The sequence below is a fragment of the Cololabis saira genome, chromosome 12 (assembly GCF_033807715.1).
Source record: "Cololabis saira isolate AMF1-May2022 chromosome 12, fColSai1.1, whole genome shotgun sequence".
Classification (NCBI taxonomy): domain Eukaryota; kingdom Metazoa; phylum Chordata; class Actinopteri; order Beloniformes; family Belonidae; genus Cololabis; species Cololabis saira.
Genome location: NC_084598.1, coordinates 32,212,176 through 32,229,251, shown reverse-complemented (window position 1 = coordinate 32,229,251; position 17,076 = coordinate 32,212,176). Strand labels below are relative to the sequence as shown.

Here is a 17,076-nt window from a genome sequence, read left to right as displayed (position 1 = left end):
CCTTATTAAGGTCAGAAAATAATGAGAAAATATTTTTGTCCCAGCAGCTGTAACGATCCGAAACCCAGAAATATCTGATCTGAAATCCCACAGCGACAAAGATATTTAGTCACTTACACATTCGGTGTTAGTGGGTGTTTCTGGATCAAAAAGGAAATGTTTCATCTTATAACATAAAGATCATAAATACTTTGTATTAATTTGTAATAAACCCACCCTTCCAAGGAGAACTGCTTTAAAGCTCGCTGACCCCTGCGCTGTAAGGATCAAGGGTTCAGGCTTTTAATTTCCTTTACTTTACACTTGTCTGCTTTTTTTGTTTTAATCTTTTAACACGGCTACATTTGCTACACTTGCATCTTCATTAGCCATTTTGCATGTCGTCATTTTCATTCAAGTTCTGCTGCGCTGACTTCTGCTTTAATCTAGTCTTTAATCTTTTTTGTTTACTTTATCCCTTGAGCGACGCGTCTTTTGTGAAGCGTTCACACACATCATTTCAGAGATGGCGAATATGTTAATGATAAAACCTCAGAGACCTCTTTCACAAACATAAACATAAGATGAAACAGTCAGTAAATGGACTGAAGAATATGTTCTGTAGCTACTGTGATTCAATTTCTTTGGATTAATCCATGCATTCATCATCTATATCCCCTTATTCCTATTAAGGATCATGGAGATCTGCTGGCTCTTTCCAGGCGGGAGACATCCTGGGCGGCTCGACAGTCCATCGCAGGGCCACCTGTACACAGACAACCACACACTCCTCCTCACTAATGGGCAATTTAAAATCCCCATGCGACCCGCCCACCAGCTTGTATGTGGACTTGGAGTTTCAGGTGGAAAACAGAATTAAGGAGAGGCTGTTTTCAGCTCAGAGAATAGTCGCTTCTTTATTTTGGCAGTGCTCAATAATCAATTTTAAAAGAGGAGGCCAGGAGACCCCTTCTCCTTGCACCACAGGACTCTCCTCTTTCCATCCAAATTACCTTAATTGGGCAGCGACCGTCCACAGAGGGATGTACAAGAGGTTCAGCACAACAGGACCACCTGATACAGTTTACTATAACCCCTCAAAACCTAAATAACACAAAGAAACATCATCCCCAGTGTCCAAAATGATAATAAATGAGTGAGAATTATCTACTCAACTTCCCCTCTTCCATCTTCCCCTTTCAGGAATGATATAAACACCCTGCCTCACTGGGGCGTGGCCACAGTGATCAGTGCATAATACTAAGATATAGCTCCAGAGGTTCCTGAGGGGGGAGAAGTGGACATGTTCACTTTCTCACACACCAATTAACCCAACATGCATGTTTTGGTGCTGTGGGAGAAGCCTAACCACCAAGCCATCTCTGGTTCAGTCCTGCTCTTAACTGTTTCACTCAGGTCCAGATAGGTGGAAAAGGAGGTTTTAAGTCAGCAGCAAGGAGTCGTGTGGAGTTTGGAGCACTGAAGCAAAGTATCAAGTTTTAACGAGACACGATAGTAACAAAAAGTGGGTTTCCCATGTATATGTACATACATATACATAAATATATGTGTGTATATGTATATATGTGTATATATGCGTATGTAAGTGTATATTTACGTCTATACTGGCAATTGATTAATATCTAATTTCACCAGAGGACACACAGGCGTGTTGTGCATATTGTACCCATGGGGATATTTGTGTGTGGGTTTCTTTTATTTTTATTTTCAGCTGACAAAGTATCAAAGTGATATTGACTTAGACTGATGAGTTCAGCTTGGGTGGGGGGAGCGAAGTTGTTGAGATACTAAAAATGTGTAACGAATTATTTTGGATGAATGATGAACCAAGTTAAAAAAAAAAAATCAATAAAGATATGTGTAAAAAAAAAAAAAATGTAATTAAATTTAAAGAAAGGTGGCTTTCCATTAGCGGGGTTCCTGAGGCTGGATCCTCCGTTTACAGGAACAAAAGTGGCTTTCTAGAACTTTTGCGAGGCAGAAAACATCCTTCCAGTAGGAGATGTACTCAGTTTAGACAAAAGACCTGGCAGGGGGTCTCTGTGGATTTCTATATTTAGACCTGGACATGATGCTGTCAAGGAACTTTTTCCCACCTGTTGTGGAAAAAATATCTAATACCTCTGTATATCTGTATATATACACATTTTAATCCCTTGGTGACTTCAATAACTGTGTAAGACTAAACAAAAAAGAAGTAACCTTATAAAAATGAAGACTTGACAATGGCTATACTTCAGCGAATTTAATCTTCCTTTGCTTACAAAAGTGTCAAATATAAACCTCTGAAGGTGAATGAAAAACGACAGCGGAGCAGAGCAAAAGTGCTTCAGACTCAGGTTCTCATAACAACATCTTTGCAGCAGTGTGAGACAGCTGAACCCGACTCTATAGACATAACACTAGTCTGAAATGAGCGTACTAAGAAAAAAAACACATTTCCATCACAGCACCTCAGATATGGAAATATTCGCTTCGTGTTTCTCTCCGCGTTGTTTACCGAGAGTTTAGCTTTGTTAACTACCGACACTGCACGCGTTGCCTTCAGCTCGTCTGTCGTCGTCTACAAACATGACACCCCGATGCACCTGCAGGTTCCAACCACTCGTTCTTTCTTCTACACTTCTGACAATGCACCAGTTTGCCAGCTGATGTTCATCGGATATGGAGCAGTGGGTAGACTCAGCAGTCCTCCAGAGTGCCCTAGGGCAAGACTTTGAACCCCACATTGGCCCCGTTGTCTCAGTAAGTAATAGTGTCGGTCCCACGCCCAGATAAATGGGGAGCGTTGTGTCAGGAAGGACATCCAACCTAAGAGCCTATCAATACGTGACACACAGTGGTCCTCTGTGGCCCCGAGAAGTGAAACTGCTGAGAGGGGGAAAAAATAACCTCAAGGATTTGAAGCAATAATAGGAACATTAGGACTGGAGCCGAATACTAGAGCTGACATTGACTTTTCAGTTTGGGTGGTGGATTATTACTTTTATTGTTATTATGGTGTTATTATTGCTTTTGTGAACAGTTCCAGCTTTCTTACTCACTGGCTGCTGTAAACGCCACCTAAGGCAGCGCTTAAGTTCATTTTAGGTGCCAAAAAGATGAAAGCATGCCAGAGACCTGAGAAGGTGTCAAACATTTAAAATAGTGTGACAAGTTGGCAAATAAACTCCCTCCCCATTGAATACATGCCTACAAATATATTCCTTGGTTGTTCTCTCACTGGAAAAATTACCTCTAAAAAAAAAAAAACAAGAAAATATAGCCACTATTAGGGGAAATGTACTTGTTTCAAGCAAAATGATCTGCCAGAGCAGCAAGAAAATCCCAAATAATAAACCTAAAAATCTTATTGTAAGCAGGAGATACTCAAATGTAGTGTTTTTTGTCTTATTTTAAGATATTTGTGCTTGTTTCAGATAATTATCGCTTATAAACCAACTGAGTTAGAGCCAAGCTTGCTCAAAACTAGTCAACAAGTTTCAAGTTTATTTGAAATACATAATTGCATAACAATATGAATTATGATGTTTTTTACACTTTGAGACAAGAGGGCCGCTCTATTGAAGAAAAAAAAACTGTCAAACAATGCTAAAAAAAGTTAATTTTACTTCTGATAAAGCTTGTAAAACAAGAAGAATTTTCTTGTATTAAGTTGGTTTTTTTTAACCTCAGTAAAAGTAAATATTTCTTGACAAGTCAGAAAAAGGTCAAAAACAAGATGAATTTGCTTGCATCAAGTGCATTAAAAAATCTCATAAGTTAAAAAAAATTCTTAGATTAGGATGTCTTGTTTTCAGAAATTAATAGATTTCATGCAAAATAACAACTTTCTTGGCAAACAACAACCTCCACATTGGTAACTTGTTCTTTCTCCTGGTCGTCTCCAGACCAAAAGACAGAGTCACGTATTTGTTTGGTAACGTGGGTCACATTCCCACCATGCTCATGAAATGGTATTCAGGCAACTCTTAACAACTTTTCCCTCTGTGGATCATAAACTTGTTCTTATTCTGCACAATTCAGTTCACATGTAGGTCCTAGCTACAAGGAGGCTGCATAACTCGATCCCAAAGATTAAAAGGTAATTCCAGGGAACCTATCTCAATAAATCTCCTACTGCTGCTTTAATTCTGACGGCGGTGTTAAGACATAACCTTTCCTTCATGTCCTCTCTAATCAAACAGCTCGGCCTGTTAATAGCAACACAGGATGACATCAAACAGCAATCTTACGAGACCGAGCATATGCTAGTGGAGGCAGATGCAGCCAAGTACATCTCATTACCTTAACACCACTTGACGTGTGTGGAGCACTAGGTATCATGTAATAGGACGCCAGGTGAGAGAGGCAGATGTTTGACTGACCCCTGGACGACACGCTTCCCGACACCACCGTGATCTTCTGCGGCTAAACAAGGAGAGAAGCGGAGTGAACCATGAGCTTTATATTAATGTATTTGGTTTGAAGGGGATACCGCCACTTGTATCGGAGTACTACTAGAATACAAAACACCAGCCCCATCTATATTTATGGATGTGCAGAACTCTGCTGATGACGGGCGATGGTACCAAAATATGCAGGTTCATCCAAACCAGGCAGAACAAAATGATAAACAGTGTTTCAGGGAGACAGAATAAAAAGATCCAGATTTACACTTATAGTGCATATTATCTTTATTTAGCTTCTACAAAGCACATCACAGTGTGTTTCCTATCGTCCCAGTTACACAACACACTCGTAGGTTTTGACCATTGCATGTACAAAAGGTGCAAGTACAACATACCTGTAGAGCAGTGTCTCCCAACCTGGGGTCCGGGCCCCCCTTGGGGGGGCGCGGAACTTGTCTGGATATGCAGTTGTAAAAATTATATTTACACATGTTAAATAAATAAAAAATCATAATAACACACCTAATGGAATACAGTAATCCAAGTCTGTATAAACCCACTTAGAAATATATTTTGGTCATTTTAAAATACTAACTAATTCATCAGGATAAAAACTTAAAAACGTATTATTATATCATTATTCAACATTTAATCATACTACTACTCCGACAGGTTGTTAAAGGAAAAATGTAAAAAAATGTTGCTCTCATATTAAAAGAGACATTTTTCAGAAATATTTTTATGTCCTTGCAGTTATTTGTGCGTATTTTATACATTGGTGACACAAAAAGAAGGTGAGGAAAAACATAGTACAGGGTAAACCAAAGAGAAATGTATCAAAAAAACATAATTAATGTTCATTTTTTCAATTAAAGGTTTGTAACGCATAACTTTACTCTTTTGCTGCTAGTACGTACGGGTCGGGGGGCCCGGGTGGTCTTAGACACAAGTAGGGGGGGCTCTAAGGAAAAAAGGTTGGGAACCACTGCTGTAGAGTATTTATTGGGAAATCCATTTTTTCAGATTTTATTCACAGGAATACTTGATTATTTTGAAAGTAGAGTACGGCATTCACACACACACAGTCAATAGTAAACTGTGGACAAAACAGACTAGAGCCCCCCCCCCCCCCCCCCCCCAAAACCAACAGACACAACTCCAGCCAATCATCAGTGTTCATTCTCCCACCCATGAAGTTAGGGAAGGTTGGGAGAGTTCATGTTTACTTGGGGAGGGAGGGAGGAGAAGGAGGGGAGGAGCTACCTCTGCATGTTTAATTGACATTTTGTTTTTGATATTAACAGCTGTGATCCAAAAATCCCTTACCCTACCTTTAAGGAAGTATCGTCTAGATCTGTGGTTCGCAACCTTTTTTCCTTGGAGCCCCCCCTACTTGTGTCTAAGACCAGCCGGCCCCCCGACCCGTACGTACTAGCACCAAAAGAGTAAAGTGATTTGTTACAAATCTTTAATTGAAAAAATGAACATTAATTATGTTTTTGTAATACATTTCTCTTTGGTTTACACTGTATACATATGACTTTGTCTTTCTCACCTTCATTTTGTGTCACCAATGTATAAAATACGCACAGAAAATAATTGCAAGGACATAAAATCTTTTCTGAAAAATGTCTCTTTTAATATGAGCGCAAACATTTGTTAACATTTTTCCTTTAACAACCTGTCGGAGTAGTAGTATGATTAAATGTTGAATAATGATATAATAATAATTTATTACGTTTTTATCCAGCTAAATAACTTTAGAGATATATTTTGGTAATTTTAAAATACTACGTGGGTTTATACAGACTTGGATTACTGTATTCCATTAGGTGTGTTATTATTTTTTATTCATTTAACATGCGCAAATATAATTTTTACAATTTTGCATATCAAAGCAGACAAAGTTTCGCGCCCCCCCAGAGATCTCTGGCGCCCCCCCAGGGGGGGCCCGGACCCCAGGTTGGGAGACACTGGTCTAGATCAGTGTTTCCCGATCCTGGTCCTCTGGGCCCCTGTCCTGCATATCTTACATGCTGCCCCACTTCAGCACTCCGTGATACAAGGAGCTGTGTCATCAACAGAGTTGTCCAGGCCTTGATGACAAGCTGGACTGTTAATCTGAATCAGGTGTGTTGAAGCCGGGAAACATCTAAAACATGCAGGACAGGAGGCCCCGAGGACCAGTATTGGGAAACACTAGATCTCGCAGCCTCCACTCTCTTACTGTTGGTGAGTGAGTAATTGTGGACTCCTGTCCTGGTTGTCTCTTTCAACCACTGCAAATCGCTTATTGGCACTATTTTACACATAAAACAAAAACAATGAAACTAGCAATCAGATCTACAGCAGACATCATGGCAGGGGCGAGTGGCGACTTAAGACACTTAAAGTTGCAGTATGTAAGTGCATTTTTGTCAAATTTGCTGAAATTACCACTATTTTATGATAATATTAGGTATTTTGAGAAACAAATCTGTTTCTCCGCTCCGGTCATGGCTCCTCCAATAAAAGCCGAGGGGGAAGTGTTTACTGAAGGACTGAATGTCAATCACAGTCTCACACAAACTCCAGACAACCCTAAGAAAATCCCCATCAGAGCATCTCTAGTATATCTACACTATTTTGAATCTGGCCCAAAATTCATATTTGAAGACAACCATTTAACAACCTAAACCCTTGACACAGACAAGGAAGATTAAACATGTCGTTACGAGACCAAACTCGCTTGTCTGTCAGCCAAACCATCCCGACGAACTGTGAGTTTCTGCTCTAAAAACAAAAAGGCATCAAGTATGATTTTGAGACAATCACAAGCACCCAGTGGGACTGTAAAGAAATAATAAAAACAGAGACACACACACACACAAACACACAGCACCTGGCAGCTGAGATGAGGCATGCTCTGGTTGCCCTAAATTTAATTCTTGTGTCAGGTGTGTGCAGCACTCCACCTGCAGAGAATGTCAGATCGAAACGTTTCGTTCAGGCAGGAAGATAGGGCACCCTCGGGAGAAAGAGGGACTCAACAGCTCTCGATCGTTTCCTTTCTCAGGGAAAGAAAGGTGCATGCTGTATGGTTTCATCCTAAAAGGACAACTACATCCTCGTGGCTCGGTTATTTTTCTCCCTTTGAAAGCAACACTTGTGTGTGACATTGCCAAGGGCAGCTTTTAAATAGAAAATATTCCCCTTCCATACATCCCCTGCCCACCGGAATAACGGCGCAATTCAGGTCCGTCATGTGCTACAGAACACATGAAGGAGGTGGCTTTGAGCAGATTTCTGTTGCAGTGATACAGAGTTGCAGAGATATTACAATGTGGAATGTGCATTTATTATGGATGAATGCAGGCTTTGGGTATAAAGAGCGAATGTGCAACACGCCTTGCAAATGCAAGCGGTAGCTTTGATGACTGTAATGCAGAGAGCGCTGTCAAGCCACAGTGACTCACTTTACATTTCACTCAGAAAGCCTTCCAGAATGGCCTCTGTCTTTAATGCAAACATTGAAAAAAAGAAATGGCAAGCGTCAGCAGACTATTATGCCCCCACATAAGTGCTGTACAGTAGTGTGCGTTAGCATGGACTGCAGCTTTAAAGTTCAGTCACAGTCCTCTCAGACAATATGATCACAGCATCGGGGCTGAAAGTAGAACAGGGCTGAATGAACGTAATTCAAATTATTTACACCACTCTGGCAACGACGGAGCGGTTTCTGCAGAGAAAATGCAGAAAAATGCGAGCAGTGCATTATGCTCGACCACATGGGAGGTCAAAGCTGATGGCTAGAAAGAATTGATATTCAGGGAGCTATGAAATATGAACTTTGTGCGCTGCCAAATTGATTTAGCTGTAAAAATTATTTTCATTTTGTTCCATTAGGATGCTCGCACTTTTAAAGCTTCACTGCCTATAGAGCAGGCCTGGATGATTTGCTTACAATTCACAGCCAAGGTCATAACCGGAGTGGGTCTCTGTTTGCATGCCTAATGTTGCCTTGAAGAAGACTGGAGAGGAGAAAGTGGTTTCCAGATTTTAAAAAGTTAGCGATTGTGATGCTCTGATGGGTTCAATCCTTGGACCAACGGGTCGTGCTCCCTTGATGTGATGGATATATTCCAACTAAAGACGTGTAAATAGTCTTTTATAATGTTCCCTGCATTAGCACATGTTCTAATTTGATAAGAATGAAACGGAGAGTATCATATAATGAGAAACACTAGACTGCGTCTGCTTTGTGGAGGACATTTGGACTGTGCAAGTCTGTCATCAGCGAATCTCTGTGCTGATTGCGAGGCTGCACTGAGTCACTTTCAAATGCAGTGTCACAGCCTGTAGACATATTTCATAAAACATGAGCTGTCATTTCCAGTGACAGCTTGTGCAGCACGGCAGGATGACAGGATAGATTGTTGCAGTGATTGGATTATTCCAACAAATCAAAGTGACACAGTAATTATGACACGTGGCATGTGCTGTAAAGAGATGCATTACTGTCTGTTTCACTGATGTTACATCAAATATAGGATATACATTCATGGATTGGTATAGTTATTTGGTTTATTCACCTTCTGTGGTCTTAAATATATTTGCTGATGTTATTTTTAATAGTTGCAGATCATCCGAGGAGAATAATGAAACACCCGACCATCCCTGATACAAAACATTGACAAAGGAATGTGCTTTCTTTTTGAAAATTCTAATTTTCTCACAAGTGCACGAATAAATGAATAAGCATTCCTTGACTTTTGAAGACTTTGTTTGGGTTAAAGATTTTCTATTTGCATGGTCTCCATAGTTGGATTTCACACAAACGATAACAGTACCAGAGGTGAATTTTTATGCACTTCATCAGATAAAAGGATATCAAGCCAAAATTTTAACTCCCACTACTTTTTTTAGTGAACTTGACCTCTGGGCTGTAAATGAAGAGATAAAGCATAATCATTCTTCTGTTAAAATGCTATGCCTTGTTGTGTTAGCTGAGCAGCCTGATTGTCGCCCCGTTTGGGACTTTACAAATCCCACAAAAGCCGAGCAAAGACACCGCTGGGACACGCCCTCCTCTGTCTCTTAGTGGTCTGTTCGCTACGTTGCTCAGATCAAAGATTTAAAAAAATGTAATTAAATAAATTCACGTGACGTGCATAGCCAGCCAATCAGAGATGGAGTAGAGGGCGTCCTGGTTTGGTCCTAGTGGGACTCATAAATGGTCTCCCTGGTTGAGGGCTGCTAGCCAGAGCTAGTTGGAGGCCCAACCGCCTGCAGCTCATCAGTTGCTTCCTCTTGCAGCTTCTCAGTTTAGGACATTTTATCTGCTATTTTTAGGCATAATGTGTTAGAAATGTGTTGTGCAAACTCTAAACAAATTTTAATAAGTGGCTTCCCTTTCTTACATTCTTCCACTCTCTCCAGTCCCTGCCCCCTGATTGACCGCCCCCCCCCTCTTTTTTCTTCATTTTTTTTATTTGTTTACTTATTCTTTGTTTTTCTTTCTTTCTTTTTTCTTTTATTTATACTGTGTAGCTTTAATGCTTAATTATTACTTAATAGAATTTTCAGTTATTTATTTGTCATCATTAATATTATTTTGTAGAATTGTGTAATGTTTTGTACATATGGGTAAATTAAGAAAAACTTCCTAAGAGGTAGACTGTATATATTTTTCTCAACCCATCGAGATGCACGGTATTTTTATGGTGTCAAATATCCTATATATTGTAAATTGCCATACAGAAATAATAGAATACTCAATGTAAATATGTAATTGATTCTTGTTCTACTGTGCCTTCCCCCTTAATAAAAATATATTGAAAAAAAAATGTGTTGTGCATTTGGTTGGTGGATATAATCTGCGTGTCCAAAATAACGTTTTAACAACTGCATATGTTTTGCTTGTTATAGGTGCACACAGGAAACTGTTACCATAAAAGAGAGCTGAACAGGTTAAACTTTACAGCGTCGCCTACCAAGCCACTGCTCCAATAAATGCTTTTCTTTTGAACCCTAACATCGCCCAAAGTCTCACAAGCCAGTGTTGGGACCATAACGGGCCCAACCCCGGACAGAGAGGGTAAAGCCATGTCAACAAGGGTATCCAATACTGATATCAATAACGTGATAATCCACTGTGTACCTTAAAAAAAAGATGACAAAAGGTGTTGTCTTGTTTTTTAGTTCATCAAGAATCCATAAGAAAGATCTGTTCTCCACGTTCCTCAACGTTCTCCACGTTCCTTACCCCCTCGAGATCATCTCCTCTCGTCAATTCCAATTTCCAACACTGTCAAAACAATTCCATCCTCAGTTTCTGTGCCACAGCTCTCCTCCGTTAATCTTCCCTGAGCCAATCAGCCCCGAGTCCCAGTCCTTTAAATACCATTGTGATTCTGTCACTGTGCCTTTCAGACCATTTCCCCTCATTCTTTCTCCCCACCTCCCCCTTATCTTTGTTCCCCAGGGCACCTCGGCCATCTCCAAACTCATCAATGCCAAAGTCTGAACCCCGAGAGGTTCTGTTCCAATCTCCCACATTTCTCCGTGACTTTGTTGCACATACGCTGTGCGATAAACATTTTACTCCAAATGGCCACCACTTACTAAGCTTTCTTGAGTATACAGTTGCTAAATATGTCATCCATTAGGTCCCAGGTGGCTGGTAGAGCCTGGTTACATTAATGACCTGTCACTTCTATAATATAATAACAAATGCACCAATAGGAATTCTTTTTTCTTCTTCTGCAAAGCACAAAGCAGAAAAACGATGCTCAGATTAATATTTGTAATAGTCTTGGCAATGTCTACCCCAGACGTTGCCAAGTGTATGTAAATATAGATATAAATAAAATATAAAGGGCATCAGCCACTATATCGACATCAGGATTTCATTACCGCCCACAAATCAGTTCTGGCACCAGCCCTAAACATTGGTCATAGTATAGCGTGCAGCTCAGTCAGTCAACTCTCGCAATGAAGTCCTCAAATGCTTTCATAACGATAAGAAGATGATACGGGGTGAAATAATGGGAGTAAACACACAGAGGGGTGAAAGTGAGCTTAAACTGCTGCTAGAGACGTGAACTAGTTTCCAATGACTTCCTCGGATCTCCAAATATTTGAATATTAGTTTGACATCCAGTTATTTTTTTTTCTTCTGCTAGCAGCCAAACTGGGAGACACTTTTGTCAGCAACTAGGTGAAAAAAATGTTTTGTAACACTATCTAAATGCTGAGGAAATGATAGAATGTCATTCTGGCACAGGCAGCCAGCGAGCTCAGTCACTGGTGGTTCTGAACACTTTGGCTGTCATGGTTAGGAAAAAGCTGAGATATACTTTAAACTGAAATATAACGAGATAGAGCCAAACATGCAGTTACAATCTGAGCTACAACAGAGGCACAACCACCATGAAGAAATCAGTTCAATAACTACTTAGGGAGTAGTTGTACACTCAGCTAGGTGTGCTAGCAGCTAGCACACCTAGCTGAGTGTTAATGTAGGGTAATAGCTGCTGCCAACATGCTTCTGCAGCTCTTTGCAGTTTTGTGCGGTTTGATTTGCCATGTTTGATATATGAAGCACAAAAACACAAAACAAAAGTTGTCCGATTTTGTTGAGGCTGCAGAGTGGAGGTATGAAGACCTGGAAGGCTGCTAAGAAGCTGAATTTGACTGCATACGTGCAATAACCACTTTGGTCCCTGAATATTTTTAGCACATCGGGAAAGTCAGTTTGTGGCATTTGACTGAGAGTTTTATTGTCAAACACATCCATCATTGAGATCCATTGTAAAATGTCCTCTACGTCTCTCCTTGATTCTTTGAAAGCCGTGATGATTGGTAAACTCTTCTCTTCGGTTGGAGGTCAGACCAGAAATGCCCAGGTTGGCTGACTCCTGTGTGCCGCTGGTATAGCCATAGACCGTATAAAACAATGGACGAAGCGTTAGGTTACGTGACCCATCAATTTCGAGATACGTTGCTTCGAAAGTTGGTGGAAGCACACCAATCAAAGTCAATAAAAGTTAGTTTTGCTCCCAGCTCCTTCAGCTGAACTCCGCCCAAATATCTGCTGAGCTGCCGCCAAACATTTACAGCGAGGTATACCGGCGAAAAACAAAAATGACGTCTTGTTTACCCAAGGGAGGGTTCGTATCATCAGGTGGTTGCTTTCCTCGATGATTACGGATGAGGAAGTGCAAGTGTGCTAAAGTGCTAGCCTGTCAGTCTATCATATTAAAAAATGAATGTCTTTTTTGATATAAATTCTCCTGCCGTGGTACAACCAGAGCCTTTTTTTTCAACCAGGCTGTAAATCTGTTTATTTCTGCTCTTAAGTTGGACATTTTAACATGGATGTTAGGGGAGATTGACTCGCCTTTATGATGATAACTTTATTCATCAGTTTATGTGGAAACACACAATCAGTAGTTAGACTAGTAGCAGTTGGCTGCCTTTATTCTGGCCGCAATCCGGGTTAAGGGCCTTGCTTTGCTCAGGGACCCAAGGTGGTATATTTTTGGTTGCCATCTTCGTGGGTCATCCGGACCCAAACCCACCTCTGTAACCACTAGACTGCCACTCCTCCCCTTAGCGGCCAATCAAGGAACGGCAACCAATCTTAGCTTCAGGTGAAATTCAATCCGGAACTTCGATGGTTGCCATTTTGTGCCCCTCCCCCCCCCCCCCCCCCGTTATGTGATGCTCTGCTGTTTTCTGGTTCCCCATATTTAAAGTTTTTGCACCACAGATGAGTTTTATTCAAAGTTAAAATACCAGTTTCAACCTCAATTGGAAGAATATTTTGTTGCTCTTCTGCAACCTTGTCCAGCTCTTGCAGCCCGCTGTCCTAACTATCCTCACATATCAGTGACGTAGCGGCGTTACAACACCCCATTGGACATCGTGACAACGTAACGACGGAAGAGAAAACGAGAGTGAACCAGCATGAGACCGAACAAGAGTATTTAGTCAAATCAACTTAACCTCCATGTGAGCTAAAAATCTCAAAGGTTTGTTTGTGGCACTTTCAGTATAAAAAAAAGGTTCAAACTTCTTAAAATGTACTATTACCTGAGTTAAATGTTCATTAATATTCAGTTTACACCTCCAACATTTTAAAGATGAGAGTAAATGCTGCCATCCTGTAACTGCATCCCTGAAGCAGAATCTGAACAAAGGAAATTCGGACATCGGTGTGTCTATTTGTTGAATAAATTTGGCAACGCCTGACAGCAGCTGACGCGCCACTCACTGTGACCTGCGCCGCTCCTAAAGCCTGCACAGGTGAGGGGATGCTGTGCTTTGATTTTCTGTCCTTGCTCGGTGTGACTGATGAGTTGGGGAGATGGTGGAGGCAGCACTGTCTCTCCACCCACCAGTTTCCCAGCACTGATTGTTGCTTCTGGGGCACAGAAAGTGAACGGTGCTCCGTTGCATCAGCGGCGCTGCAGACTACAGAGGGTTGACTGTAAACTCCAGTCTCACACAAGCTGATGTAATAACAAAATCGTGGCGGACAAAGCTACGTTCACAGCTGCACTCCTGGAGAAAGCAGCCCGTCTTATTTGCAGATGACTTGTGCCGGTCTTGAATGAGGCTCAGTAACGGCCAAATCCATTCACACCATGAATAAATATATCAGAGGTAGGAAAGTTCACAAGAAATTGATTGAGCAATTTGTACAATAATGCGGTAATGAGATCATTTTCAGCCGAAACAAGTCAATAATAAATGGCTGAGGGGAAGGATGGCGTTGCCGTGGTTCCTCTGATAATACGCATAAAGCTTGAGAGGCAATTCAGGGATGACAATGAGAGCCTGGTGACAGCAGCGGCGTTGAGAGAAAACAGAAGATTGGAGGCAAGGGGAAGTCGTTTCAACACACTGGCAGTTCATTTTCCACATCAGTGTCTACTTTTGTTCCCGGCAAGCTGCCAAAGACATTGATGTAGGCACTATCCCTCCTCCACAGTGGTAATTATGCTGCAGGCCGGCGCTTGATTAAAAGATCTAATCTGCAAACTTAGTGTATAACATCGCCCAACAAGTTCCAGTACTTAAAGCCTCTCCTCCGTGCCTTCCACGGCACCTTAATCCAAAATATTTAGTCGTGGACAGCAGCCAATGAAGTGCAGGGAAACATCCTTTTGCTTTTTAGTCTGTGACAGAATGAGGGTGTAATAGCACCAGCGGATGTATTATTCAAGAGGAACGCACGGCATGAATAGATGTATCCTTAAACCTGAGTGAAATAACAACAGCACTAAAGCCAGAAATCCGGCCTCCGTGTCAACAGCAGGAATTACAGCTGGCAGACCCTGCTTTTTTTTCTTTTCACCTGACAGTTCGAGATGCATCACATTATCATTGCCTATGGTAACAAAATAATAAAACACAGCATTAGTGAGGGAGGAAATTAGATCATCAGAGGACTAAAATACCATCAGGTTAGATAACAGAGGCAGAGAATGCCCAATTATTTTTGCAGAAATCCTGAGGTGCTACAAGGTCACCCAAATAGACTTGTGGAGACCTCACAGCTGCCTGGAATACTTTTTTTTATTAGATATTGGCGTGTTTTTTTCCTGGGGATCACAGGGTCGGGCCGCACCGCGTGCAGCTGCATCCCAATAAGCCGCCGCTGGCAAAGTGATAAATATCTGTGAACGTCCTTACCCTCTTTGAGCAGATGGGAGTAGATGAGCCAGAGGAGAAGTAGGCAGCAGAGTGACGCACCTCCACCTGCGGAGAGCGTCTTGGCTCCAGACTGCATCCTACACCTTCGGCCGTGCGGATTATCCAAACTTTGAACTCTCTTTGCCCCTCAGATGTCAAACAGATCGGCGGCGGAGAGGTTTATCCAGTGGCGTCCCCAAAGCATGTCGTTGGCATCCATTTTGAGGTTTATAATAAGAGAGGGACTGATAATAATCCCCCCTTTTTTGCTTCTCAAATTCCGCCGATGAGCCGAATATCCATCCAGGCTCCTCAACACACGCAACACGGGCGAAAAAATGTCACCAGATCTGGACAAGTTTATGCAGCTGTGGGTTCAGGAGCTGAACTGCAATAGCAGGAATTAAAAAAATAAATAAAATAAAAAAAGAAGAAGGAGGAGAAGAAAAAAAGAAGCTGGAAGTGTTGATAGGGAGTGAGCAGCGGCAGTCCCCCGCAGTTTTTATTCCTGGCACAAATGCTGCTGAGGATGATGATGCTGGGGGTGAATTGAGCCGCTCAGCAGCTTCCCGACGCCGCCGTCACTGCTGCCTCCCGTCTGGCGTTACGCACGGCTCTCATCCCCAATCCCGGCCAAGTTCAGCACGCAGGAGCCCGGTTTTACCCGCTTTACCCGGTTGTTTGCCCCGGTTCGGCTGTGTGCCGCTCCGGTCTGTGCCGCTGCAGGAGGTGGGGGGGGGGGGGAACAACGCGCAAGTTAACCCGGGGCGGACGTGACGAACATACCAACCAGCAACGGCAACTTGTCAGAAAACGGGACCCTTCCAGGACAAGCAAACTCCAAGCTCGAGAAACATAGTAGTGACACGGAGACCGAGGCGGCTACGGGCGCAGATGCGTCATGGCTGAGCGGAGAGGCGCAGTCACGCTGCGCGCTCCCTGGATGAGACGCACCGCTCCGGCAGCGCTGCGGCGGAGTTGGAGGACACTTTCACCTGTGTGAGCCGCCGTGGAGGAAGAGGTTTAAAATGTGCCCTGCTGGGGTCTTTAACCAGAGCAAAAAACAAGTCAGTCGAGTGCGTTAAATGGTCCTTATTCTGTCCCGATCTGATCCATTTGCATGCAGGCGGCGCTGGGGAGGAGGAGGACCCCCACCTAAAATCCTTTCAGTCCATGGCAGGAAACGTTCCTCTGCTGCTGCTGCACTCCGAGCTGCCTGGACTATCAGTTTGCCCAGTTGAGCTTTTCTCACACAGACTCACACAGTGTCCTAATTCTTTCTAGAAAGTGAGACAAACTTTGAGCTCCCGGCCTTAAGAAAAAGAAAAGGTTTGGCTAGAATGATTCAGGGGCGAAAATCCCGGGGGGTACAGGGGGGACAAGTCCCCCCCATTAGTAAAGCTGTCCCCCCCTAGAATAATTTGAGACAGAATTAATAATTTTGCAACAATGCAGTAGTATTTAGTAGTGATGCACCAAAATGAAAATTTGTGGCCGAAACCGAAATCGAAAATAATAACAAACAGTAAAATCTCATTACACTTAAAACAAGACTCATCACTGGAAAAAAAAAAAAAACAATTTTCACCTGTTTCAAGTAAATTTTCACTTGAAATAAGTAGAAAAATCTGCCAGTGGAACAAGATTTATCTTCTCATTACAAGCAAAAAAATCTTGTTCCATTGGCAGATTTTTCTACTTATTTTAAGTGAAAATCTACTTGAAACAGGTGAAAATTGTTGTTTTTTTCCAGTGATGAGTCTTGTTTTAAGTGTAATGAGATTTTTTCTAACTAAAAATGAGACATTTTAACTAGAAATAAGACAAATAAGACAAATAAATATAAGATTTTGGGTTTTTGCAGTGTATTATGTCAGATGTGCTGTCTTATTGCCACCTTCCACCTAATACCATTGTTTTGTATTGCTCTAAAAAAGGTCTTCTGCCTGTTTGCGAGATAGAGATGAAAATGTCAAAATGCTGTATTAAAGGAAGGCTAAAACTT

General features: G+C 41.9%; 1 protein-coding gene across 1 annotated transcript in view; it reads right to left on the bottom strand.

The window, feature by feature from the left end:
- tafa5l (TAFA chemokine like family member 5, like) overlaps nucleotides 1-16,194 on the bottom strand; it is a 77,585-nt gene extending 61,391 nt beyond the window's left edge. The window contains exon 1 of the mRNA XM_061735041.1: nucleotides 15,072-16,194. Within this exon, the coding sequence (XP_061591025.1) occupies nucleotides 15,072-15,168 (97 nt within the window). The 5' untranslated portion in view covers nucleotides 15,169-16,194. The remainder of the gene's footprint in view (nucleotides 1-15,071) is intronic.
- Nucleotides 16,195-17,076: the final 882 nt, after the last annotated feature.